The sequence below is a fragment of the Mobula hypostoma genome, chromosome 17 (genome assembly GCF_963921235.1).
Source record: "Mobula hypostoma chromosome 17, sMobHyp1.1, whole genome shotgun sequence".
In the NCBI taxonomy this organism is placed as follows: Eukaryota; Metazoa; Chordata; class Chondrichthyes; order Myliobatiformes; family Myliobatidae; genus Mobula; species Mobula hypostoma.
In genome coordinates this window covers 7,861,668-7,887,859 of record NC_086113.1, presented here as the reverse complement: position 1 = coordinate 7,887,859, position 26,192 = coordinate 7,861,668, and the positions used below count along the sequence as shown (strand labels likewise).

The 26,192-nt window shown below is 41.5% G+C and overlaps 1 protein-coding gene across 12 annotated transcripts in view; it reads right to left on the bottom strand.

Moving 5' to 3' along the window:
- The window catches only part of LOC134357816 (RNA-binding motif, single-stranded-interacting protein 3), a 1,318,209-nt gene that overhangs the window by 428,419 nt on the left and 863,598 nt on the right, over window positions 1-26,192 (bottom strand). For all 12 annotated transcript variants that reach the window (XM_063069497.1, XM_063069500.1, XM_063069498.1 and 9 more), the window contains one exon: window positions 10,570-10,628. In XM_063069497.1, coding sequence (XP_062925567.1) covers window positions 10,570-10,628 — 59 coding nt within the window. The remainder of the gene's footprint in view (window positions 1-10,569; window positions 10,629-26,192) is intronic.

Here is a 26,192-nt window from a genome sequence, read left to right as displayed (position 1 = left end):
CTTTCTCTCTGCTTCACCACTCCGTCTTCTCTCTCTCTTTCATCACTCGGTCATCACTTTCTCTCTGCTTCACCACTCCGTCTTCTCTCTCTCTTTCATCACTCGGTCATCACTTTCTCTCTGCTTCACCACTCCGTCTTCTCTCTCTCTTTCATCACTCGGTCATCACTTTCTCTCTGCTTCACCACTCTCGGTTGTCTCTTTCACAGCAGGAACGCTATTAACTGAGATTTTCAGTACAAAGTAAAGCCTGCTAATTAACTTTTAAGACTTGAATGCTCTTCAATTCATGTTCCGCGATATGTTTCTCTCACGCTGGATTCAATAATCTCAATGCTCTTTCGGAGATTGCCTCACTTCTGCGTGTCTTTTTTTAGAACACAGAACAGCTTGGCACAGGAACAGCCATTCAGCCCACTGTGTTGTGCCAAACTGCTAAAATGCAAATCAAAGACGCCTAAACTCTAATCCCTCATACCTACACCATGCCCACATCCCTCCATTCTCCTTACATCCATGTGCCTATCCAAAAGTCGCTTAAAAGCCTCTCATCATATTTGCTTCTACCACCATTCCAGGCAGCACATTCCAGGCATCCAGCACTCTGATTAAAAAAACTTACAACTCCTCTATAACCTACCTCCTCTGGTATTAGACATTTCAGCCCTGGGAAACAGATATTATCTTGTCCACTCTTTCACATCATATAATGATGATTTCTCTTTTAAGAAAATGCGAAAATCATTCTGACCAGATTAGAAAAGTACAGTGTAGGTGCACAGTTATAGCCCAACAAAACTTCAACATTCTTTACATCATCTTTGACTTCTCATCGCTTGGCATTAACCTCTGAATTCAGCCTGTTATTTTCGAGTGTAATCAGTCTAATCCGTAACCATCAATACCAAACACCTGGGGTATCATACAGAGATCAAGCAGTACAGTGAGTAGGTGGATTATCTTTCAACTTTGGGCCAAAGATTCACATTTAGGTAAATCTGATCAGATGAAAGCGTCATTTCTCTCTCGGCTATCAGCTTCATTATTAAATTATTTTGTAATCCTAGCTCTACCAGAGGAGGATTTAATCCATGACACAGATCTGCCAGTATTTTGATACCAGTAATAATTCTAACTCAAACATTACCAGAGTGAGTGCTACGACAATTACAGATTCTGTCTGGAGGATAAGATGCTCTTCAGTGGTTGGGAAGATGTTGCAGCATTGGGAACAAAAACTCATGGAAACAAATGCAGATGAAGAAAGAAGAAGTAGAATGTTTTATAAAAAAGCTACAGGGCTGCAGAGATGCCAATAGAAGCTCCAGAGACCTCATCCCTGGAAGGGAAAGGATCTTTGAAGATGGGCTATAGCAGCAGATAACTTAGGAGGGAGGCCCCGGACAGAGGACTCTGGCAAGCTGCTGTTGGTGACCTATGCCCCAGTAGGCAAACAAGAACAATCTAAACCTTTGCTCCTACAGAACTCTCTATTTTTCTTTACATCTATACATCTATCTACGAGTTCCTTAATACTCAAATGTATCTGCCTCTACCACCACCCCTGGCACAGCTTTCCGCACACCCACATCTCTCTGTGTAATGAACTTACCCCTGACATACCCCTTGTACTTTCCTCCAATGACGTTAAAATTATGCCCCTTTGTGTTAGCCATTTCTACCCTGGGGAAAAAAAAATCTTTGCCTGCCCACCCTCTATGCCTTTTAACACCTTGTACGCCTCGAGCAAGTTACAATTATTAGAGCAACAAGGCATGACAGATATTTACAAGAGAAAAGCATATGATTTAAAGACATTTTCCCTCCATGCCTAATATTCAGAGAGAGCAGTTTACCTGGTTATATTGACTTTTGCAATTAATATTTAGCAGATATGTTATGTGGATATTTTTTCTTCCACCTGCCTTTCTGATAGAAAAACGGAGGGCTCTGTGGAATGGAAGGGTTAGATTGATCTTCGAGTAGGTTAAAAGGTCAGCACAACATTATGGGCTGAATGGCCTGTTCTGTACTGTAATGTTCTATGTTTTAATTGGGTATTAATTGACAGGAAATGCAATTTAGTAATCAGAATTTCCTGAATTGCTCACCATCTCTTCCACTGATTCCAGTCTTACGACTGACCTATGATATTGACTGTGGGGCTTCACCACTGGTTTTAATAATATTTTCATTACTTTAATATTATTAAATTTCTTCACTCAGAGGGTCGCAAGAGTGTGGCATGAGCTGCCAATGTGACCTCGATTTCAACGTTTAAGAGAAGTTTGGTGAGGTACGTGGATGGTAGGAGTTCGGAGGACTATGGTCCCAGTGAAGGTCGATGGGAGTAGGTAGTTTAAATGACTCAGCAAGGACTAGATGGGCTGAAGGGACCGTTTCTGAGCTGTACTTTTCTATGACAATGATTCTTAATAATGTTATTTAATACATAATAAAGGTTAGCTACCACAGCACAGGTACAGTTCCTTAATTGAATTACAAACAAATACCAAATAAATGAATCGAGGAAGGCATGACATTCTCCCTCTGGATTTCAGCTTAACATGCACAAAGAACAGCATTCACTGATTAGATGAACTCATGTTAATTCCTCCGTAAAATGCAAATACCTTGTTCAAATGTTGTGCTCGTTTCCTTCTCTAGGTTTATTCATTATGAATTACCACTTTTTAAATTCTCAATTCTGAACAATTTGATGAAAATAATAGGGAATATAAATTTGGTTTAGTGCTCCACTCCCAGCTGGAAAATATGAAAATATTGATAACCATCCATCAGAGGACCCCCACTGCTCAGGGCTTGCTCTCTTCTCATTACTACCACCAGCGAGGGGGTTGAGGAGCCAGAAGGCACACAGTCAATGTTTTAGGAAAAGATTCTAATCCTCCACGGTCAGATTTCCGAATGGACAATGAACTCATGAACACTGCCTTACTTCTATTGCTCTTTTCGCACTCCTTATTTAATTAAATGTTTTAATACATTTGTTGTATTTTTATTGAACTGTACTGCCGCTGCGTAACAAGAAAGTTCACAACAGATCTCAGTGATATTAGGTTCTTGATTGGACATGGCATCAGAGGTTACAGGGAGAAGGCCGGGAACTGGAGTTGAGGAGGGGAAGGAAAAGGATCAGCCATGATTGAGTGGGGGAGCAGACTCGATGGGCCAGTTGGCCTAATTCTGCTCCTATATTTTATGGTCTTATATTAAACCTGATTCTGATTTGGTACAATGGCAAACGACCCAGCACAACCGAAAAGCAACATCACAATGCTGCTTACAGGACTTCACACTGCACTGGTTCACTGACTTACTTGCCATTTAACAGCACTGGAAATGCACTAAATGCTACTGTAAATGGTTCCTTCACTTGTTCTGAGAGACTGATGTGAAACTGACACATTACAGTAATTTCTAATAGCAATTTGGCACGAGGGAATTTGATAAGTCACCAAAGACACAAGCAAATTTCTACAGTTCAAAGTTCAAAAGCTCAAAGCAAATTTATTATCTAAGTACATATACTGTACGTCACCATCTGCAACCCTGAGATTCATTTTCTTGTGGGCATACTCAGCAAGTCCAATAGCCATAACAGAATCCATGAAAGACTGCATCCAACAGGGTGGACAAACAATTAATATCAAGAGAACGAGATGAAGAGTCCTTGAAAGTGAGTCCACATATTGTGGGAACAGTTCAATGATGGGGCGAGTGAAGTTGAGTGAAGTTATCCCCCCGGTTCAAGAGCCTGATGGCTAAGGGTAATAAGTGTTCTTGAACCTGGTGGGGTGAGTCCCGATACTCCTGTCCCTTCTTCCTCATGGCTGCAGCAAGAAGAGAGCGTGACCAGGGTGGTGAGAGCCCCTGATGATGGATGCGGCTTTCCAGTGACAGCGCTCCGTGTAGATGTGGTCAATGGAGGTCATCTACACAGGTACCATTGAGATAATTCTCACCGGTTACATCACAGCCTGGTGTGGAGACTCCACTGCACAGGATTGAGAGAGGTTGCAGAGGATTGTAGACGCAGCCAAATACATTCACAGGCACAGCCCTTCCCTCATTCAGCATTAAAGCCACTTGCTATCCATCGGTGAGGAGGTACAAGAACCCAAAAATCCATACTCAACATTTTAAGAACTGCTTCTTCCCCTCTGACATTTGATTTGTGTATGGTCAGTGCCCTATACCTCTTTCACACTATTTATTATTTATTGTAACCAATTGTAATTTTTTATGCCTTGCACTGTACTGTTCCTACAAACAACATATTTCATGGCATATAGTGCTGTGCAAAAGTCTTAGGCACATATATATAGCTAGGGTGCCTAAGGGTTTTGCACAGTACTGTATTTATCAACGTGAAGTGGAAAGCGATTTTCTAAATCTGGTGGGAGCAAAGCATGTTGGGAGTAGTGAGGGTGGAATGCCATGGGATGGTGTGGGACAGAGGACAGCCGGGGCAGGGGTTGGCATCGGTGCAGACACACCCAGCACTGAGACACCAGGTAAGAGCATTTGATTCCAAACAATTGGTTTATTGATCATTACAGAACAGCTTTCTGGTGCTTCCTGCTCTTTCCCCTCTTCCTTTCCCTTTTCCCAATCATGATTCCCCTCTCCCTGCCCCCTTCCCATTCTCAGTCCACAATACAGACCCATATCAGAATGTTTTTTTTCCCACAGCAGCAGTTCCTTGTAATACATAAAATTAGTATAATACCGTGCAAAAGTCTTGGGCACCAAAGCTATATATGTATGCATAGTGTGATATGTCAGTGATAATAAACTTGATTCTGATACTGAGCATTTTGCTACAGGAGAGAATTTTTAATTTGTCTTTCTCTTTTATTTAATCATAATGGCTGCTCTTCTATAAACATAATTCTGCAAACAATTGTTGGTGTAAATTGTGCTCCCACATAAGAGTGAAATTTTAGGACAGCATTTGTAAGACAGCGACAGAATCTAATGCTTTGTTCAATGTCAGATCCAAAGACATCAACATGGCAGGATTTCAGCTTTCCTTGGAAGGGCACCAAGATCTATAGGAGCACTTTCCTGGTCTGGTGAAACTGGAGAAGGCTTTCCAACTCAATCACAAACACTGTATATACAGGAGAAAGAAAACTGCTCTGTCTGAGGACCACTGAATTTACCAAGTATACCTACTTTTCAAACAACTTTCAAAATTACTACTGTAAAATGCACTAACAAGGTTGGTAAAACGGGAACAGCCAGGGGCAGTGATAAAATGGTGAAGAGAGGAGATCAATAAAGAAAGATGAACTTTAATTGCACATCTAGTGAAACATTTGCATCACCAATCAAGGCAGTCTGCAAGTGTCTGGGGGCAGGCTGCAAGTGTCGTCATACTTCCAGCATTAACATAGCATGCCAACAATTAATACACTCAAAAACTTCTATAGTTGTACCGTGAAGAGCATTCTGACAGGCTGCATCACTGTCTGGTATGGAGGGGCTACTGCACAGGACTGAGAGAGGCTGCAGAAGATTGTAAACCTAGTCAGCTCCATCTTGGGCACTAGCCTACAAAGTACCCAGGACATCATTAGGGAGCTGTGTCTCAGAAAGGCAGCATCCATTATTAAAGACCTCCAGCACCCAGGGCATGCCCTTTTCTCACTGTTACCATCAGGTAGGAGGTACAGAAGCCTGAAGGCACACACTCAGTGATTCAGGAACAGCTTCTTCCCCTCTGCCATCCGATTCCTAAATGGACTTTGAAGCTTTGGACACTACCTCACCTTTTTTTAATATACAGTATGTCTGTTTTTGCACATTTTTAAATAATCTATTCAATATGTGTAACTGATTTACTTGTTTATTTATTATTATGTTTTATTTTTTTTTCTCTCTCTCTGCTAGATTATGTATTGCATTGAACTGTTGCTGCTAAGTTAACAAATTTCCTGTCACATGCCGGTGATAATAAACCTGATTCTGATTCTAGAAGGAGGATCTTGGCCCAATACGTCGACTGTTTATTCATTTCCATAGATGCTGCCTGACCTGCTGAGTTCCTCCAGCATTTTGTGTGTGTTGCTCCGGGCTTACAGCATCTGCAGACTTTTCCCATGTTTATAACTCACTAACCCTACATCTTTAGAATGTGGGAAGAAACCAGAGCACCTGGGTGAAACCAACCAGGACACAGGGAGAACATACAAATTCCTTACAGACTGCAGCAGGAATTGAACCCGGGCCACTGGCGCTGTAATATTGTGCTGCTAAGCTCTACACCACCGTGCCGCCCAAGTTAGTTTGAGAGTTTGATGTCACCGCTCAGGTAGAATTTAGTTCCGTTGAAAGGTCAGTGACTGGAAACTCCAACTTGTTTTCCTCTCCTACAAATGTTGTCCAATTTCTGAAATATTTCCAATATTCTCTACTTTTAATTCTTACTCTGAACACCTGCAATACTTTAACAGTATTATGCTAATAATATGCAGTAGCTTTCGACATTTTAAATAGGATGGTATTTCGTATCGAGTGCTGACAATACCTGAATGGATCCGTGCCTGTAAGCCCAGGCTGCCAGACTCTACACGTTATACAACCCCGGAACACGGTGGGATTTCCAGTGAACATTTGCCTGAGAACACTTGGCATCTTCAGCAGGATACTTAAACAGACGTTCCTCAAACCAAAGGAACCACAAATCCAACTTCCCTCCCATCAGAGTGCAAAACGCATTCAAAGTTTACCCTGCAACTTCAACCTGATTTCCTAAAAGCTTACCAAAAGTAATTGATACGGCATAATCCATCACAGGATAAGCCCTCCTCATCATTGATCACATTTACAAGGAGCGCTGCCACAAGAAAGCAGCATCCATCAAGGATGCTAGTCTTTTCCTAGATGCTGCCCGGCCTTCTGAGTTCCTCCAGCATTTTGTGTGTGTTCCCCACTATCCAGGCCAAGTTCTCTTCCTGCTGTTGCCATCGGGCAAGGAGGTACAAAAGCATTAGGTCCTCGATGATGGATGCTAACTTCTTGTGGCAGTGTTCTGTGTAAGTGTGTTTGACAGTGGGGAAGGCTTCGCCTGTGATGGACTAGACCAGGGGTCGGCAACCTTTTTGCCTCTGTGGGCCGGATCGCGTATTAATGAGCGGACGGTGGGCCAGAAAAATGCCGTAAAAAGCTTGAAATATGGGAATTATCCATTTAAATACATCTAATTATGTTTTGCCTCAAATTAATGAATAACGCATGGCAGAAAATCATTTGTGCTTAACGTTGCCTACCCCTGGACTGGACAGTGTCTGCCACTTTCTGTAGGCTTTTCTGTTCCTGGGATTTCGTGTTTTCATACCAGGCAATGATGGTCCTATATACTGAAACATTTGCATATATATTCAAGGTTCAAAACTCAAAGTAAATTTGTCATCATATTCTATCCTGAAATTCATTTTCTTGCAGGCATCCACAGGAAAACAAAGAAATACTATAGAATTTATGAAAAGCGACACATAATAAAGACTGACAAACATCCAATGTGCAAAAGAGGGCAAATCGGACAAACATTACATTTTAAAATAAATAAATAATACTGGGAATGAGTTGTGAAGTCCTGGAAAGTGAGTCAACAGGTCGTGGAGTCAGTTCCGCGTCGAGGAGAGTGAAGTTATACAAGTCAGTTCGGAGGAACTGATGGCTGAACAGTGGTGTTAACAGTTCAGTGTTACGTGATTGAAGTCATCCTCTCTGATTTTGAGTATGATGGCTGATAGATAATAACTGTTGCTGAACCACATGCTGTGAGACCTGTGACTCCTGTACCTCCTTCTGGATGGCAGCAGTGAGAAGAGAGCATGGCCTGGATGGTGACGGTCCTTGATGACGGATGCTGCTTTCCTATGGCAGCAATCCTTGTAGATACATTCAATGGTGGGGAGGGATTTTCCTGTGACAGACTGGGTTGTATCCACCACTTTCACTTATGAAATTACGATGTCACAAGCGACCCATGGAACCTAATGTTAAAGAGGCACTAGTATTGCACTGAAATATTGTGATCACAAAAGCTGCTGATCTACAATTAGTTGCTATGAGTTCAAAGAAAGGTTTTAAAGTGGATGCATGTATTGAATGTTATAATATACAACTCCCTCCAACACAGTGGTTTCCTTTCTGACCTTATGTGATGCTGTAGCATTCCTCACACAAAGAGAACCGTGATGAACAAGTACACTTCACGTGTTCTTGTACATTGGCGTGAAACACAATTAATTTGACTTCATGAGCGATCCACTCTCTCTAAAAAGAAATACAAAAATAGATCCAGTAATTTCTCCCTCCTCCCTGTTCCCTCATTTCCCATTCGCCATTCAGACTCCTCTCTTTGCCTTTCTCTTCTCCTCACCTATTACTTCCCCAAAGCTCCACCTCCTTCCCTTCCTTGAATTTTCTATTCTCCTATCAGATTCCTTCTTCACCTCTTTACCTCTTCCACCTAACACCTCCTGGCTTTTCACTTCATACCCCACCACCCAAACCACCTCCCCCCTCACCTGCTCTCACCTATTGCCTTTTAGCTTGTGCTCCTTGCCCTCTCCCAATCTTCTTATTCTGGCTTCTTATCCTCCCTTTCCTTTCCAGTCCTGATTAATGTCTGAACCTGAAATATCAACTGTTTATTCCTCTCCATAGATGCTGCCTGACTTGCTGAGTTCTTCCAGCGTTTTGTGTGCATTACTCTACAAGAACAGTTTTCTGTCAATTTAACATTCAGTTATAATAATTCCACTAGATTAACAGACTGAATAGTAAATTAATTGTCACTTTTAATATTGTATTCATTGTGCATTTGACATCTTGCCACTTCTGACCTAACTTTCTCTTCCGCTGAAATCATTCACATCAGCTATTGTTATACTATCACGGAAAGCCAGAATTCGAGAGCCAAATGTATAGGAGAAGTATTGGACACAACCTTGGCATGACTGAGCTTTTCGGGTGACTTTACTAAGCTCTGCCTTCACTGCCAGTTTTCAGTGTATGGCCACAATATGGCTTGCAAACCAAGATAAAGCATAGATCATTTAGTTTCAATGAAAATGGGGCCAGCATAAGATCTTTCAAAAACCAGAAAATTACATTAATAAGGGTTGATCTAATTTTCAGCACAGCAGAACAGCAGGCCTAAAATTGAAATCAATCAAGAAACTGGAGTTATATATATATATATATATATATGCAATTCACATAGCATATATCATTACTGAGTAAGATATTTCTTACAGATCTCCATACCAGTGATATTAAATAAGTTATCAGACGACATGCAATAAAGGCCATAAGACATAAGAACAAAATTAGGCCATTTGGCCCATTGAGTCTGCTCCACCGTTTCAGCACGGCTGATTTATCATCTCTCTCAACTTCATTCTCTAAAGTTTGCCCCATAACCTCTGATGCCCTTACTAATCAAGAACCTGTCAACCTCAGCTTTAAATACACCCAATGACTTGGTCTCCACAGTTATCTGTAGCAATTAATTCCACAGACTCACCACTTTCTAGTTAAAGAAATTCCTCCCCACCTCTGTTCCAAAGGGACACCCGTCTATTCTGAGGCTGTGCCTTTTGGTCCTACACTCAGCAACACTAGAAACATCCTCCCCACGTCTACTCGGTTTAGGCCTTTTAGTATTCGACAGATTTCAATGAGACCGTTCCCCCCCCGCCGCCATTTCTCTAAACTCCAGCGAGTACAGGCCCAGAACAATCAAACGTTCCTCATTTGTTAACCCTTTCATTCCCAGTATCAGTAGTTCACTGAAAGAGCATATTTCAGTTAATCCACGATCTGAATGTGAATTAATAAAAGGATCAAATTCCCTTTGCCCTAACAATTTGACTAAACACGTGCTTTAGGCTGCTTGATCCATGCAGCTGGTGCTGAATCCAAATGACTTAAGCTCAACGACAGACTGATATGATCACCTGTGACACTGGCTGCTTTACTTTCAGCCTTAGAATGAAGGAACCAGGACTGTCGCTATTTGAAGGTAAATTTGATCCATTTTCGGCATCTGTTTTTTTCAGACAGGGCTCGCTGTTTCTAATGAATGTGATGCTATCTGTACAATTTGGCCACTCTATTGAATACACCTGTGGAAAACAACAGCTTCTGACAATCACTGTGCACAATCTAAATGACCTTACACCTCAGCTAGCATTATTAAGGATTCCATAGAGTGAAAGGTACCTGTAGATTCCCCTGCCTCAAACCATGAACGTGCTGAGCTCTCAGCTCAAATCTTGCAAGCAGGTGGATTGATAGGAAAGACCAATTTCAGAAAGAGAGAGAAAGATAACAGGAAAAGGAATCACGAGCTGTCAAGCTCCAGATAACATTGTCACCCACAATTTCCCTTCTCAGCCATTGAAAGGAAGGAAAATAAATGGAAAGGAAAAATCTTTGAAAAATCCCTTCGGTGGAGCGAAACTTACTCCCAGAAGGAATATAAATCCATTTGTATAAAGCTGATATAAAGTGACACTTTATAAATACCTTTGCATTGGTTGGTGTTTTTGTCTAGGATAGCCTTTGTTGATACGATCTTTCCATATCTGAAAAAGATAAAATGTTAAAAAAATCATTTTATTTCCATTCATTTCAAAAAGGTCTGTTTAAAACCAAATTGTATATAAGATTCTTTTCAAAGTCACTTGGTCCAGATAGGATTTTGATTTGTGTCTATACAGTGGCCAACTCCAGAGGTGGTTCCAAAAATGCCCTATATACCTGTATAATTTTATTTATAACACAAAACTTTGCATTCTGTTTTCCTTTCTACTGCCTTGAAGTGCCTCGAAAATGTATTTAGTCCCCACAACTATTTTGACATCTTAATGTCTAATTTTCTAAATTTAAAAAATATTGCAGTAGGAATTTTAAGCTAATCTGCAAAGCATCATGCATCATGTCAAATCAAAAGAAAAATTCCAAAACCTGTCAACAATTTACTAAAAGTTAAAAAATAAAATTGCGAGGTTGAAAAGGTATTCATCCCTTTTGCAATTACTGTGTTAACTTTCCTCAGCTGCAATATGCAGTATTATGTGTTGGCTGATGTAGAAAACTGGAGGATCACCTGTTTTCAATGAATTCAGAGGAATAAATACCCTCTCTCTCTGCAAGGTCCAACGGAATGGTAGATTTTCAACAGACCAAAACAAAATGAAGACAAAAGAGTATTCAAGACAAGTCAGGGAAATACTAACAGAAGCACAAATCTGGGAAAGGGTACCACATTATCTCAAAGGCACTGAACACATCTTGGAGCTCAGCGCAGGCCATCATGATAAAGTGGAAAAAATATGAAACCATGGCCACACTGCCTAGGTCAGGCCACTGCTCAATGCTTAGTCGCTGGAGAAGAATGGCACTTGTAAGAGAGGCTACAGTGCTGCTAACAGTCACACTGATTGAGCTGCAGAAATCAGTGGCTGCAAATGGAAATGAAATGTATGGCTCCACAATCGCTAAGGCTTTGCACAAAAAGGATACTCATGGATGAGCGGCAAAGCAGCAGCCCTGGCTAAAAAAAATGATAGCCTTTGTCGTAAAGATTTTGCAAAGTGTCACTTAGAAGATACTACAAAAACATGGAAGAAGGTCTTAGTCAGATGAGACTAAAGTGGAACTTTTTGGCCTCAATACCTAAGCATTGTATGTGGCATAAGTCTAATGTTGCCCATCAGCCAGGTAACACCATACCTACTGGTGGAGATAGTATCATGTTATGGGGATGCTTTTCAACAGCAGAGACTGGAAATCTGGTCAGGGTTGATGGGAAGATGAATGATGTTAAATATAGAGAGATCCTGGATAAAGACCTGCTAGTCTCTGCCAGAAAGCTTAAACTGGAGAGGAAGTTCGTCTTTCAGCAGGGCAATGACCCAAAGCACACTGCCAGAGCAACCATGGAGTGGCTTCAAATGAAGAAAATTTATGTCCTTGAGGGGCCCAGTCAGAGTCCTGATCTTAACCCGAACGAATATCTCTGGCAAGACCTCAAGAATGCTGACCATAGGCTCTCCCCCAAATAACCTTGTACTGCCTGAGCAATCTTACAAGGAGGAATGGATAAATCTTGCTTCATCACATTGTGCAAAGGTAATAGGGACTTATCCAAAAAGTCTACCGGCTATAATAGCTGCGAGAGGTTGTTCAATTAAGTACTGAGCAAAAGGGGATGAATACTTTTGAACTGCTGACATTTCAAGTCTTGAATTTTTAGTTTTTCATGCTTTACAATTTTGGGCTCTGCTGTGAAAAAAAAGAGCATGTGATTTCGGCATGTGAAAAAAAGAGCTTAGAAAAATAGAGGGCTATGGGTAACCCAAGGTAATTTCTAAAGTAAGTACATGTTTGGCACAGCATTATGGGCCGAAGGGCCTGTATTGTGCTGTAGGTTTTCTATGTTTCTATTTGCAAATAACAACTCTCAGTTAAATTGATCAAAATCCCTGGTTGTAATACTCACTTATGTGAACAAAGGGTTGGGGCCTGAATAGTTTTACAAGGCACTGTATTTATGGAAGGACGTGGAAGCTTACAGAGAGGGTGCAAAGGAGATTTACCAGGATGCTGCCTGGATTAGTGAGAGAATGTGTTTTATGAGAAAAGGCTGAGAGTTTTTTCTCTATGGAGTGAAGGAGGATGAGAGATGACTTGGTAGAGGTATATAAGATTATGAGAGGCATAGACAGAGTGAACAACCAACTGCTTTTTCCCAGGACAATAAAGGATAAAACCAGAGGACATCTGTTTAAGGCAGGGGTTCCCAACATTTTTTATGCCATGGGCCAATACCATTAAGCAAAGGATCCATGGAGCCCAGGTTGGGAACGTTAAGGCAAGTGGAGAAAAGTTTAGGGAAAAGTTCAGAGGAAGGTTTCATACACATGGACTGGTGGGTGCCTGGAATACATTCCTGGCAGTGGTGCTAGAGGCTGATACAAAATCTACCCCAGGGGTTCCCAATCTTTTAATGACATGGACCCCTACCATTAACTGAGGGGACTACGGACCCCAGGCTGGGAACTCTGACTTAAGAGATTCTCAGATAGGTACATGGATGTAAGGAAAATGGATGTTGAGGGCTACGATGGAGAAAAAGATCAGACTGTCTGTGGAGTATGTTTATATAAGTTGGTACAAAAACGTGAAGGGTGCCTACTGTGTTCTAACTCAGTGGGTCAGGCAGCAGCTGCAGAGAAAAATGGATAGTCAACAATTCAAGTCTGCAGCCTGGTAGCCAACTAAATTACATCCCTCCCACCGGGAACGTGACCCACTTATCAAGGTCATGTTCTCCATCTGATTCTTCAAAATCTTTCTTTCCCCACCCTCAAGTCGTCTCTTTTTTGGAAACTGGATTTATTTTCCACTGTGTGCAGCTTGTGAATTATGGTATTTTGCTGCAGCAAGCCTTTTAAGAAAAAACTTTATTTGCCGACTGTGCACGGCAATTTAAACTGTTTATCTACTATGCAGTGCAATTTAATGCACTTTAAAAATAAGAGAAAGATGTCAAAGTCTCTTTGTCTTAATGTCCGATAAAGCTACCTGGAAGCCAGTTGAAAGAAGCCGAGACTGACAGCAGCCTCTTTTCCCTTCCTCCAAGTGTAAACATCTTGCATTTTCCCAACCATGACAAAAAGCAAACACATCACCACAGGATTCAATGACCCTATAAATCTCAACATTAGTCTCCTCTCACTGCTCCCAATAGGTTTTAGCCTACTTAAGCCTTGGTATGAATTTCAGACCACGTCTTGTATAAAACTCACAGAATATAATACACCTTCATCATTATACTGGAGTGTTCATTTAGATTATTTGTTTAAATTTAGGCATCAAGTCCAAACACAATCTTTCAGCAGCGTAGTAGGTTACAATGCGAGTGATTGGCGTTCAATTCCCCCTGCTGTCTCTAAGGAGTCTGTACTTTCTCCTCATGACCCCATGGGCTTCTTCCTGCTGCTTCGGTTTCCTCTCACAGTCCAAAGACGTACAGGTTAGGGTTAATAAGTTGTGCGTATGCTACGCTTGCACCAAAAGCATGGAATACTTGTGCGCTGCCCACAGCACATCTTCGAATTTAGAGTTATTTTTCCCATCTACGTCAAAACATACAGTGAAATGCACTGTTTGCATTAACAACCTACACCGAAACATGTGCTGGGGGCAGCCCACAAATATCGCCATACATTGCAGTGCCAACATAGCACGCCCACAATGCTCAGAAGAACAATATCACTTGCCTCATTGTTGACATGTTTCCACAACCTATGGACTCACTTTCAAGGACTCTTCATCTCATGTTTTCAATAATTATTTCTTATATCTATTTTATTATTATTCATTTTTTTTTTACTTACACAGTTTGTTGTCTTTTGTGCACTGGCTGGATGCCCAAGCTGGTGCGGTCTTTCGTCTATTCTAATATGGTTATTATTCTATTGTGGATTTATTGAGTATGCCCACAAGAAAATGAATCTCAGGGTTCTATGTAGTGACATATATGTACTTTGAAAATAAATTTACTTTGAACTTCGAAGTTTTAAACCGAACAAACCAAGTGACAAAGCAATAACTGCAAAACAATTCCTCCCTCCCTCCCTCCCACCTACATACACAGACAGCTAACCCCAGGACAGGCCACCTTCTTCGGCCTCCAGTCCATTGGTGGATTCACAGACACTGAGCCTTGGACTGTATTGGCTGCTGACACGAACAACACATTTCACTGGATGTCTTGACGTACATGTGACAAATAAAGCTAGTCTTTATCTTTAAAACAGCCACTGTAAATGGGCAATCCCTCAGGACTTCTGCAGAGGACCTCCATCCATTGCTTTAACCACAAAGGTATTGCATCTAGAGTAAAGAAAGGTTTCTGGCCACCAGAAACCCTGATGAGGCCATTATCTACTGTCTGGCAGTGAGTGGAAATGAATGCACTTATTTCAGGGGATTCTATGTACTCCTCATTCTGTGGAGTCATTTTCCTTTCTGATTACTACACTGCATCCTCTTGCTCCTTGTTAACTTTGAATGTAAGTTAGAATATTGTCTATATGCTTCTATGGAGTGGAATCATGGTCCACCTACAGCAACCATCTGAAAATCCTGGAACAATACCACCAAAGATCCTTACAAAAGATTTTGAGGATCATCTGGAAGGACAGATACACTAATGCCAGCAGTACTGTATTAAGAGTTTTAAATGTATTAAGAATTTGTTGTGGTGTGTTGGTGAGACATGCAACAAAAACAGCATTCAACACTTATAAAGAATTGTTCAAAAATCAAATTAGAAGTACAAATATGGAATAAAATGTGCATATTTACATACAAACATTTGTAAATACCAGTAGATATTTACAGTGTAAAGAGTGTTATAAAAAGTGGTTTCAAGTGTCTACAGGGATAATAGATATAGAGGTGGGAGGGGCTAACTGGAATGGTTGATCAAATTAACTGCCGAGGGGAAGAAACTTTTAAGATGGCATGAATTTTTTTTTATTTTAATAGCCTTATAGAGACTTGCAAACTCCTAAAAATCAGACAAATCATTCATTGACTGCCAAGTCCAGTCAGTTCTCGACTCTTTTCAAGATCCAAAAATCCCACATTTTCAAATATCGCATCCCTCAATCCCAATACTCAGTTCTTGGTATGTCACACGAGGTGAGATGGCTATAATTAATGTTCTATTCAATTTGTATATATATATATATTTATATATACTGAAAAAGATCTCTTCTTTAGCACATTGGTTGTTGTAGGTCAGTCTAGTCTGTATTCTTAAGAGTTGCATGAGTTTGCTTTTAATCAGAGGTACTATTTAATTGCATGTCTTATTGTTTAATTAGAGCACAGGCTCTTTAAAATCTACTTCCCTCTTTAACCAAATGTAAGATTTGCACACTTGCTTCAGTGAAGTACTTCCTTTATCTCTTATGATAGCAACATACCGCAGAAATATCGATGCCCAGGAACGGAAAAGTCTACACAAAGTGGTGGATACAGACTTGCCCATCACAGGCAAAGCCATCCTATCACTAAGCACATTTCCATGGAGTGCTACCACAAGGGAGCAGCATCCATCATCAAGGACGTCCACCACCCAGACTATGCTCTCTTCTCTCTAATACCATCAGGCAGGAAGTACAAAAGCCCTAGGTCCCACCTGTTTAGGAACAGTTACTATCCATCAACCATCAGACTCCTGAACAGGCATGCATGGATAGTTTCACTCACCTCAACTCTGATACCACAGCCTACGGACTCAATTTCAGAGACTCTGCAAGTCATGTTTCCTATATATATATATATATATATATATAGGAATATATACACATACAGATATACATACACGTTTTCTCTCTCTCTCTCTCTCTCTCACACACACACACACACACACACACACACACACACACACACATATATATACAGTTTGTGCAAAAGATACACACACACATATTTTTTCTCACCCCTTATGAATGGTGTGTGCATGTGTACTTCTCCCTCAATCTCAGGTCCTCTACTAGGGTCCTGGGAGCTTGAGGGTTTGGTGCTGTATCCTTGCTGTTCTGACAGTTCCATCTTCTGGACCAGATCTCAGATGTTGTTCCTGGTATTTGTTGGAGCCACTCTCCCAGTCCAGGTGTCAAAGCTCCAAGTGCTCCTATCACCACCGGGATTACCCTGGATTTAACCTTCCACATCCTTTCTATCTGCTCTTTCTGCCCTGGTATTTCTCCAGCTTCTCAAATTCTTTCTACCTGATATTACAGTCATTCAGGATTGCGACATCTATTACTATAGCTTTCTTCTGTTGCTTGTCCAGTATTACTATCTCTGGTCGGTTGATCAGTACCTGCTTATCAATCTGTGCTTGGAAGTCCCACAGGATCTCAGCTCTGTCATTCTCTACTACCTTCTTGGGTGTTTCCCATTTGGACTTGGGATTTGTCCAATCTATACTTATTCTTTTCCATCGATGCTGCCTGACTTACTGAGTTCCTCCAGCAATTGTACATGTTGCTTTGGATTTCCAGCGTCTGTAGATTTTCATGTGTTTGAAACAAATCCTGTTTATTCCACAAATAAGTAAAATTCTCTTTAAGATACAGCTGCAGTGTTGCTGAGTACATTTGCTTTGTTAACCTCTTAATACGATTACATTTTCTAATTTCTAATATCAATTGATGTATATCCTCTGCACATATACAGATGAGCACATACATGCAAGCTTACTTCTTGTATGACGCACATTCACTGTGGTAGAATGTTAATAATCCCTTGTTTACTTTGCTTAGCTGGGTTTTTGCACTTAATGCATGTGTGGGTCAGCCTGATATTGTACATTTGGCAAGCAGATTGTGCAGAGCAGCAAGAGAATGCAGCTCTTTAATCAAGAAACTGAAGAGGCATGCAACATTATATTCAAAGAAATGGGAAAAGATGAAAGCGGTTTTGTAAATCTTCAGGACAATCACACACAGAAGTAAGTTATAAAATGGAACTGGCCGATTTTTATAAGAAAGGACTTTATTTTGTTTATGTTATGGTTCCAGCTATATTGCCAAATTTTGGAAACTGGCCTCAATGTTGTTACTTAGGACGAAGATATTAAAGAAGAGCTAGACAGTTTGGCTGGATGGTTGAGAACAAGAAATAAAGCAGCAGGAGATGATCCCAGCAACACACACAAAATGCTGATGGAACTCAGCAGGCCAGGCAGCATTTATGGAAAAAGGTAATCAGTCAGCGTTTGGGGCCAAGACACTTCATCAGGACTGGAAAAAAAGAGATTAGAAGTCAGAACAAAGGAAGATCCGAGGAGAAGCCACCTTTGGCCTTCAGCAGACTTGTGGTTTTGCAGACAGAGGGATCTGACTTCCCCAGCCAAGGCAGTTGTGGATCTAGTTTGCCAATTTGTCTGAAATTCATTCTCGATATCAACAGACCCAAGAATATCACACTCCTCTCTGGCTTTGCTGATCACTATGTGGCGAAGAACATGGGTGCCATTCGATGTTAGGCTACATTTTAATGTGGAACATGCTGTAGAACAGTACAGACCCTTCAACCCATGAAGTTGTGCCAACCCTTTTACTTACTTTAAGATCAATCCAACCCTTCCCTCTCACGTAGATCTCCATTTTCCTTTCATCCACGTGCCTACCTTAGGAACTCTTAAAAGCCTCTACCACCAGGCCTGGCAGCACATTCCATGTACCTACCACACACTGTGTCAAAAAACTACTTCTTGACATCCACCCCCCCCACCTATATTTTCCTCCAAACACTTTAAAGTTACGCCTCCCTTATATTAACCAATCTGTCATGGGAAATTGTCTTGGGCTTTCTACTCGATCTATGCCCCGCATTATCATATACACCTTTATCAAGTTGCACCTCATTCTCCTTCATTCCAAACAGAAATATAAGCCATTTTGTCGTGGAATTCCCCATTTTTAACTCTTGGCATATACTCAGTGGCTACTTTATTAAGTATGCCTGTACATCTGCTTGTTAATGCAAATATCAAATCAGCTAATCATGTGGCAGCAACTCAGTGCATAAAAGCATGCAGACATGGTCAAGAGGCTCAATTGCTGTTCAGGCCAAACATCAGAATGGGGAAGAGATCTGGTCTAAGTGACTTGGGCCATGGAATGATTGCTGTTGCCAGACAGGGTGGCTTGAGTATCTCAGAAACTGCGGATCTCCTGTGATTTTCACACATACCAGTCTCTAGAGTTTATAGGGAACGGTGTGAAAAACAAAACCATCCAGTGAGCAACAGTTCTATGGACAAAAACACCTTGTTAATGAGAGCAGTCAGAGGAGAATGGCCAGGCTGGTTCAAGCTGACAGGAAGATGACAGTAACTCAAATACCCACGCATTACAACAGTGGTGTGCAGAAGAGCATCTCTGAATGCACAACACTTTGAACCCTGAAGTGGATGGGCTACAGCAGCAGAAGACCATGAACATACACTCAGTGGCCACTTTACTAAGTACGGCATGTATCTAATAAAGTGACCACCAAGTATGTACCAAGATAATCAATCAGAGCTGATGCATAGTTGGTGCTGATTACAACTGATAATTCAGTTCCATTGCCAAGCGGAAGGGAATTATCAATCAGGTTTCTTGTCTCTAGGTCACAGATTTTTGCTGACTAAGGCTGCAAATTCCATACTCATCTCCCAGTTGCCTTTCGCACACTTGAGGAACAGCTGAGGGATTCAAGGTCACAATACCATAATAGCTCAGTCAATGAATCAGTGTCTTGGAATAGATTGCCTTAAGAATCCCACAGTTTCTTTGTCACATTGACCAGAGCAGACAGATCACAGCAAGTGGCAGTTCCTTCATGAACGACTTATTTTTTTTTTCTCTTTTCTGAACTTAGGAGCATTAGCACCAAGCAGGATTTGTGATGGAAAGGGGATTGCTCACTTTTACCAGTAAAATCGGTAAAAGTTATTCAAGATTGTTTATTGTCATTCTTCAGTACATGAGTGTAGAGGAAAACAAAATGATTGTTACTCCAGATCCGATGCAGCATAAAAATACACCAGAAGCATGAAGAACACAATGAATATAAATATAAAAAGAATCCTATAAAACACAATGTACAAATAATTATTAAATACATAGACTGTCCATGAAATGGCACTACGTGATGTTTATGTAATAGTTCATGGGGAAAAAATATTTCAAATTGTTTATTGTCATTCTTCAGTAGATGAGTGTAAAGGAGAACTAAGTGATTCTTGCTGTGCATTTAATGTAGCATTAACAACACAATAAATACAATATAAAAGCAATCCTTTAAAACACAATGCAGGAATATCCGTACATAAGGTGACTGGAGATGATAAAGTGAAAAGCGACTTGGCAAAGAGGAATTCTTTGAGGTAGCAGCAGGGTATATGAGAACCAAATTGAACAGCTGTAGAGTCATAGAAAAGTCAAGCACAGAAACTGGCCCTTTGGCCCATCTAGTCTGTACCAAACTATCTAAACTGCCTACTCCCATTGACCTGTCCTGGGGCCATAGCCCTCCATATCCCTACTATCCATGTACCTATCTAAACTTCTCTTAAATGATGAAATCGAGCTTGCACATACCACTTGTGCTGGTAGCTCATTCCACACTCTCACCATCCTCTGAATGAAGAAGTTTCCCCTCATCTTCCCCTTAAACTTTTTATCTTTCACCCTTAACCCATGACCTCTAGTTGTTGTCCTACCCAACCTCAGAAGGAAAAAACCTGCTTACATTTACCCTATCTATACCCCCATAATATTGTATAGCTCTATAAAATCTTCTCTCAATCTTCTACATTTTATGATAGTGACTGCGTTGGTGCATGTAAAGTGTGAAAAGTGACTCTGCACAGGGGTGAAAGGTGTCGAGAGGCTGTGGAAATGAGTGGCTGATGTGGGTGTAGTGGTGGAGGGATAGGGGAAGGTGTTGATCAAAGACAAGAAAATCTGCAGATGCTGGAAATCCAAAGCAACACACACAAAATGCTGGAGGAACTCAGCAGGCCAGGCAGCGTCTATGGAAAAGAGTAAACAGTTGACGTTTCAGGTTAAGACCCTTCATCATGACTGGAAAAAAAGATGCTAAGTTAAAGCAAGAAGGTGGGGAGAGGAGAGGAGGTAGTACAAGGTGGTGGGTGATAGGTGAAACTAGGAGAAGGAGAGGGGTGAAGTAAAGAGCTGGGAGGTTGACAGGTGAAAGAGCTGGAAGCCATATGGCACAAGATGGCGGCAAAGCCATGTTTCCAGGAAGGATATGTGGCTGGGGTAGCGGGTTTGGCTGAGCACATGGTCCAAGAGTCCAAGGGCAGCAGAGATCACAGAGGGGGAGCAGTGCGACATGATTTCACTGAACTCCCTTTGAAAGGGAGATTTAAACTTCTTCAGGGTAGGTGTTGATCAGCCTGCCAGCTTGGAGGTTATATGTGTAAATTGATAAATGAAAGGCAGTCCCTACCATTGAGTATAAAAACAAAATGGAGATTTTTGTTTGATATGAAAGGCCACATATTTACTCTGTACTGCAACTATTCCACAGTTCTCAGAGCATAACCTGAAATTAAGATAAGTAACTTACTTGTTTTTGGATTTTACAAAAATATTTTCATTGTGTGTTTGCCAAGAACTTGTTCTAAGTCAATAAAAAGAACACTTTAGTCTATAATTAATTGTGTAGTCTAATCATAATTGGACCCATACACAAGACAGCTTTTCTGTATAGTGTTAGATGATAAATAATGTTTATATTTGGCTTATCATATTTCCCTGCTTTACTTTAAATATACTTTTTGCAGTTCCCCTTGGAGCTCAAAGAGCTAGACTGCAGTACAGAATTCAATATTACTACGTCAATGAAACGAATCACGATTGTTACTAAACTTTAGAGTTTAGGACGTTTTAGAGCACAGGAGATTTGGCAGGATGCTGCTGAATTAGGAAGAACAGGCCTAATTTCTCCAGCAGAACTGTACTGCTACATCCCAGGAAAGTCTCCCCTACACCCTCTCCAGCAATGATGCACACTTGTACACACTATCCCAGCGGACGACGGACTAACTTTTTATAAAGATGGAACATAACCACCCAACCTCTCTATTCAATGCTCTAACCAATGAAGGCCAGTGATATGCAGGAATATGCTTCCATTCCACCTGAAGCTTCCTCTGTTCCCACCATCAACGATATGATGCCCTCCTGTTCCTCAATACTCCCCAAGATCTCATACATCCTTAGCTACACCATAGCTTCATTAGTCCTCCCAATGTGCATCACATTGTTTTGTTTGTATTAACCTCCATCTGCCATTTTTCAGCTTATTTCACTGATATCTCTCTGCAGCCTAACAGTACCTTCCACATTATCAACAATTTTGCCAGTCTCTTTATCACCTGCAAATTTACTGATCGCTCCTCCCACGTCAACACCCCAAGTTATTCGTGCAGGTTACAAACGACAAGTGCCCCAGCAGAAACCTTTGTGACCTCCTTGCCACAGGCACCCATTCACAAAACAGTCCTCTACCAACTTTCTCTGTCAGATTCAGATTTACTGATCACATGTACGTCAAAACATACACTGAAGTGCATTGATTGCATTAATAACCAGGATGTGCTGGGGACAGGCCTGCAAGTGTCACATAGATCCCAGTGCCAACGTGGCAAATTCACAATGCTCAGCAAAACAACACAGAACATAACTAGCAATAAAAGAACAACAGTGAAAAGAGCATTCCTCCTCCATCCCACACACTCACCTGTGCACATACACAATCCTCTAATCTGAGGACAGGCTGGCTTTGGCTTCAGGCCTCCAGCACACTCATGGACTTGCAGGCAGTGGGCCTTAGCATTCCCAGCCAAGACGATTTTGGAGCCGGTTTGCCAATCTGCCTGAAATGCATTCTTGATACCAACAGACCGAAGCATATCACACTCCTCTCTGGTTTTGCTGATCACCAAAATACCGAAACAAAGCACTCACTTAGCACCCAACACATTTCCATTGGCTCCAGATATGAAACCCCCTCCCTTGTCCTTGAGTGGTCCTACCCTCTCTCTGATTAACTTCTTGAGTCACTCTACCCACTCCCTGATTAACCCCATAGTGGTCCTACCCTCTCCCTGATTAACTCCTGCAGTGGCCTTATCGTCTCCGATTAACCCCTGCAGTAGTCCTACCCTCTTCCTGATTAACTGCTGTAGTGTTCCTATCCTCTCCCTGATTAACCACTTGTTTTGATCTATGTATAAAATCCCTTTGATCTTTAATCCAACTCACCAAGGACATTTCGTTACCAATTCTATTCCTTTTAACTCCCTGTCACTCATTGACTATGAAACATAAAAAGCCGATCAGTGACTATAGGAGGAAGAAGTCATTGGCCAATAAGCCAGTCCTCATTTGAGAAAAACAGTATTCAAAGTTAATTTATTATCAAAGTACATGGTGTATATGTGACCATATACAACCCTGAGCTTAATTTTCTTGCAGGCACACTCAATAAATCCAGAATACACTATGAACCGTAACAGAATCAAGGAAAGACCGCACCAATTTGTGCACTTAACCAGTGTATGAAAGACAACAAACAGGCAGGAGTTGATATGCTTCATCACCAACCCCTGAAAACACTTCATCATGGAGATGTACAGTATGTGCTACTGGATGATAGTCATTGACCATTGGAGAGGGTCAGTAGCTTTAAATTCCTTGGCATTACCATATCAGAGGATCTGTTCTGGGACCAGCATAGAACATAGAACATAGAAAATAGGTGCAGGAGTAGGCCATTCGGCCCTTCGAGCCTGCACCACTATTCAGTATGATCATGGCTGATCATCCAACTCAGAACCCTGTACCAGCCTTCCCCCCGTACCCCCTGATCCCTTTAGCCACAAGGGCCATATCTAACTCCCTCTTAAATATAGCCAATGAACTGGCCTCAACTGTTTCCTGTGGCAAAGAATTCCACAGATTCACCACTCTCTGTGTGAAGAAGTTTTTCCTAATCTCGGCCCTAAAAGGCTTCCCTTTTATCCCCAAACTGTGACCCCTCATTCTGGACGTCCCCAACATCGGGAACAATCTTCCTGCATCTAGCCTGTCCAATCCCTTTAGGATTTGATACCTTTCAATAAGATCCCCCCTCAATCTTCTAAATTCCAACGAGTATAAGCCTAGTCAATCCAGTCTTTCATCATATGAAAGTCCTGCCATCCCAGGAATCAATCTGGTGAACCTTCTTTGTACTCCCTCTATGGCAAGAATGTCTTTCCTCAGATTAGGGGACCAAAACTGCACACAATACTCCAGGTGTGGTCTCACCAAGGCCTTGTACAACTGCAGTAGTACCTCCCTGCTCCTATACTCGAATCCTCTTGCTATGAATGCCAGCATACCATTCGCCTTTTTCACCGCCTGCTGTACCTGCATGCCCACTTTCAATGACTGGTGTATAATGACACCCAGGTCTCGTTGCACCTCCCCTTTTCCTAATCAGCCACCATTCAGATAATAATCTGTTTTCCTGTTTTTGCCACCAAAGTGGATAACCTCACATTTATCCACATTAAATTGCATCTGTCATGAATTTTCCCACTCACCTAACCTATCCAAGTCACCCTGCATCCTCTTAGCATCCTCCTCACAGCAAACACTGCCGCCCAGCTTTGTGTCATCCGCAAACTTGGAAATGCTGCATTTAATTCCCTCATCCAAGTCATTTATATATTATAAGCAACTGGGGTCCCAGCACTGAGCCTTGCGGTAACCCACTAGTCACTGCCTGCCATTCTGAAAAGGTCCCGTTTATTCTCACTCTTTGCTTCCTGTCTGCCAACCAATTCTCTATCCACATCAATACCTTACCCCCAATACCGTATGCTTTAAGTTTGCACACTAATCTCCTGTGTGGGACCTTGTCAAAAGCCTTTTGAAAATCCAAATATACCACATCCACTGGTTCTCCCCTATCCACTCTACTAGTTACATCCTCAAAAAATTCTATGAGGTTCGTCAGACATGATTTTCCTTTCACAAATCCATGCTGACTTTGTCCGATGATTTCACCACTTTCCAAGTGTGCTGTTACCACATCTTTGATAACTGACTCTAGCATTTTCCTCCCCACCAATGTCAGGCTAACCGGTCTATAATTCCCTGGTTTCTCTCTTCCACCTTTTTTAAAAAGTGGGGTTACATTAGCTACCCTCCAATCCTCAGGAACTAGTCCAGAATCTAAAGAGTTTTGAAAAATTATCACTAATGCATCCACTATTTCTTGGGCTCCTTCCTTAAGCACTCTGGGATGCAAACCATCTGGCCCTGGGGATTTATCTGCCTTTAATCCCTTCAATTTACCTAACACCACTTCCCTACTAACATGTATTTCTCTCAGTTCCTCTATCTCACTGGACCCTCTGTCCCCTACTATTTCTGGCAGATTATTTATGTCCTCCTTAGTGAAGACAGAACCAAAGTAGTTATTCAATTGGTCTGCCATGTCCTTGCTCCCCATAATCAACTCACCTGTTTCTGTCTGTAGGGGACCTACATTTGTCTTAACCAATCTTTTTCTTTTCACATATCTATAAAAGCTTTTACAGTCAGTTTTTATGTTCCCTGCCAGTTTTCTCTCATAATCTTTTTTCCCCTTCCTAATTAAGCCCTTTGTCCTCCTCTGCTGGACTCTGAATTTCTCCCAGTCCTCAGGTGAGCCACTTTTTCTGGCTGATTTGTATGCTTCTTCTTTGGAATTGATACTATCCTGAATTTCCCTTGTCAGCCACGGGTGCACTACCTTCCGTGATTTATTCTTTTGCCAAACTGGGATGAACAATTGTTGTAGTTCATCCATGCGATCTTTAAATGCTTGCCATTGCATATCCACCGTCAACCCTTTAAGTGTCATTTGCCAGTCTATCTTAGCTAATTCACGTCTCATACCTTCAAAGTTACCCCTCTTTAAGTTCAGAACCTTTGTTTCTGAATTAACTATGTCACTCTCCATCTTAATGAAGAATTCCACCATATTATGGTCACTCTTACCCAAGGGGCCTCTCACGACAAGATTGCTAATTAACCCTTCCTCATTGCTCAATACCCAGTCTAGAATGGCCTGCTCTCTAGTTGGTTCCTCGACATGTTGGTTCAAAAAACCATCCCGCATACATTCCAAGAAATCCTCTTCCTCAGCACCCTTACCAATTTGGTTCACCCAATCTATATGTAGATTGAAGTCACCCATTATAAGTGCTGTTCCTTTATTGCACACATTTCTAATTTCCTGTTTAATGCTATCCCCAACCTCATTACTACTGTTAGGTGGCCTGTACACAACTCCCACCAGCGTTTTCTGCCCCTTAGTGTTATGCAGCTCTACCCATATCGATTCCACATCCTCCCAGCTAATGTCCTTTCTTTCTATTGTGTTAATCTCCTCTCTAACCAGCAATGCTACCCCACCTCCTTTTCTTTCATGTCTATCCCTCCTGAATATTGAATATCCCTGAATGTTGAGCTCCCATCCCTGGTCACCCTGGAGCCATATCTCTG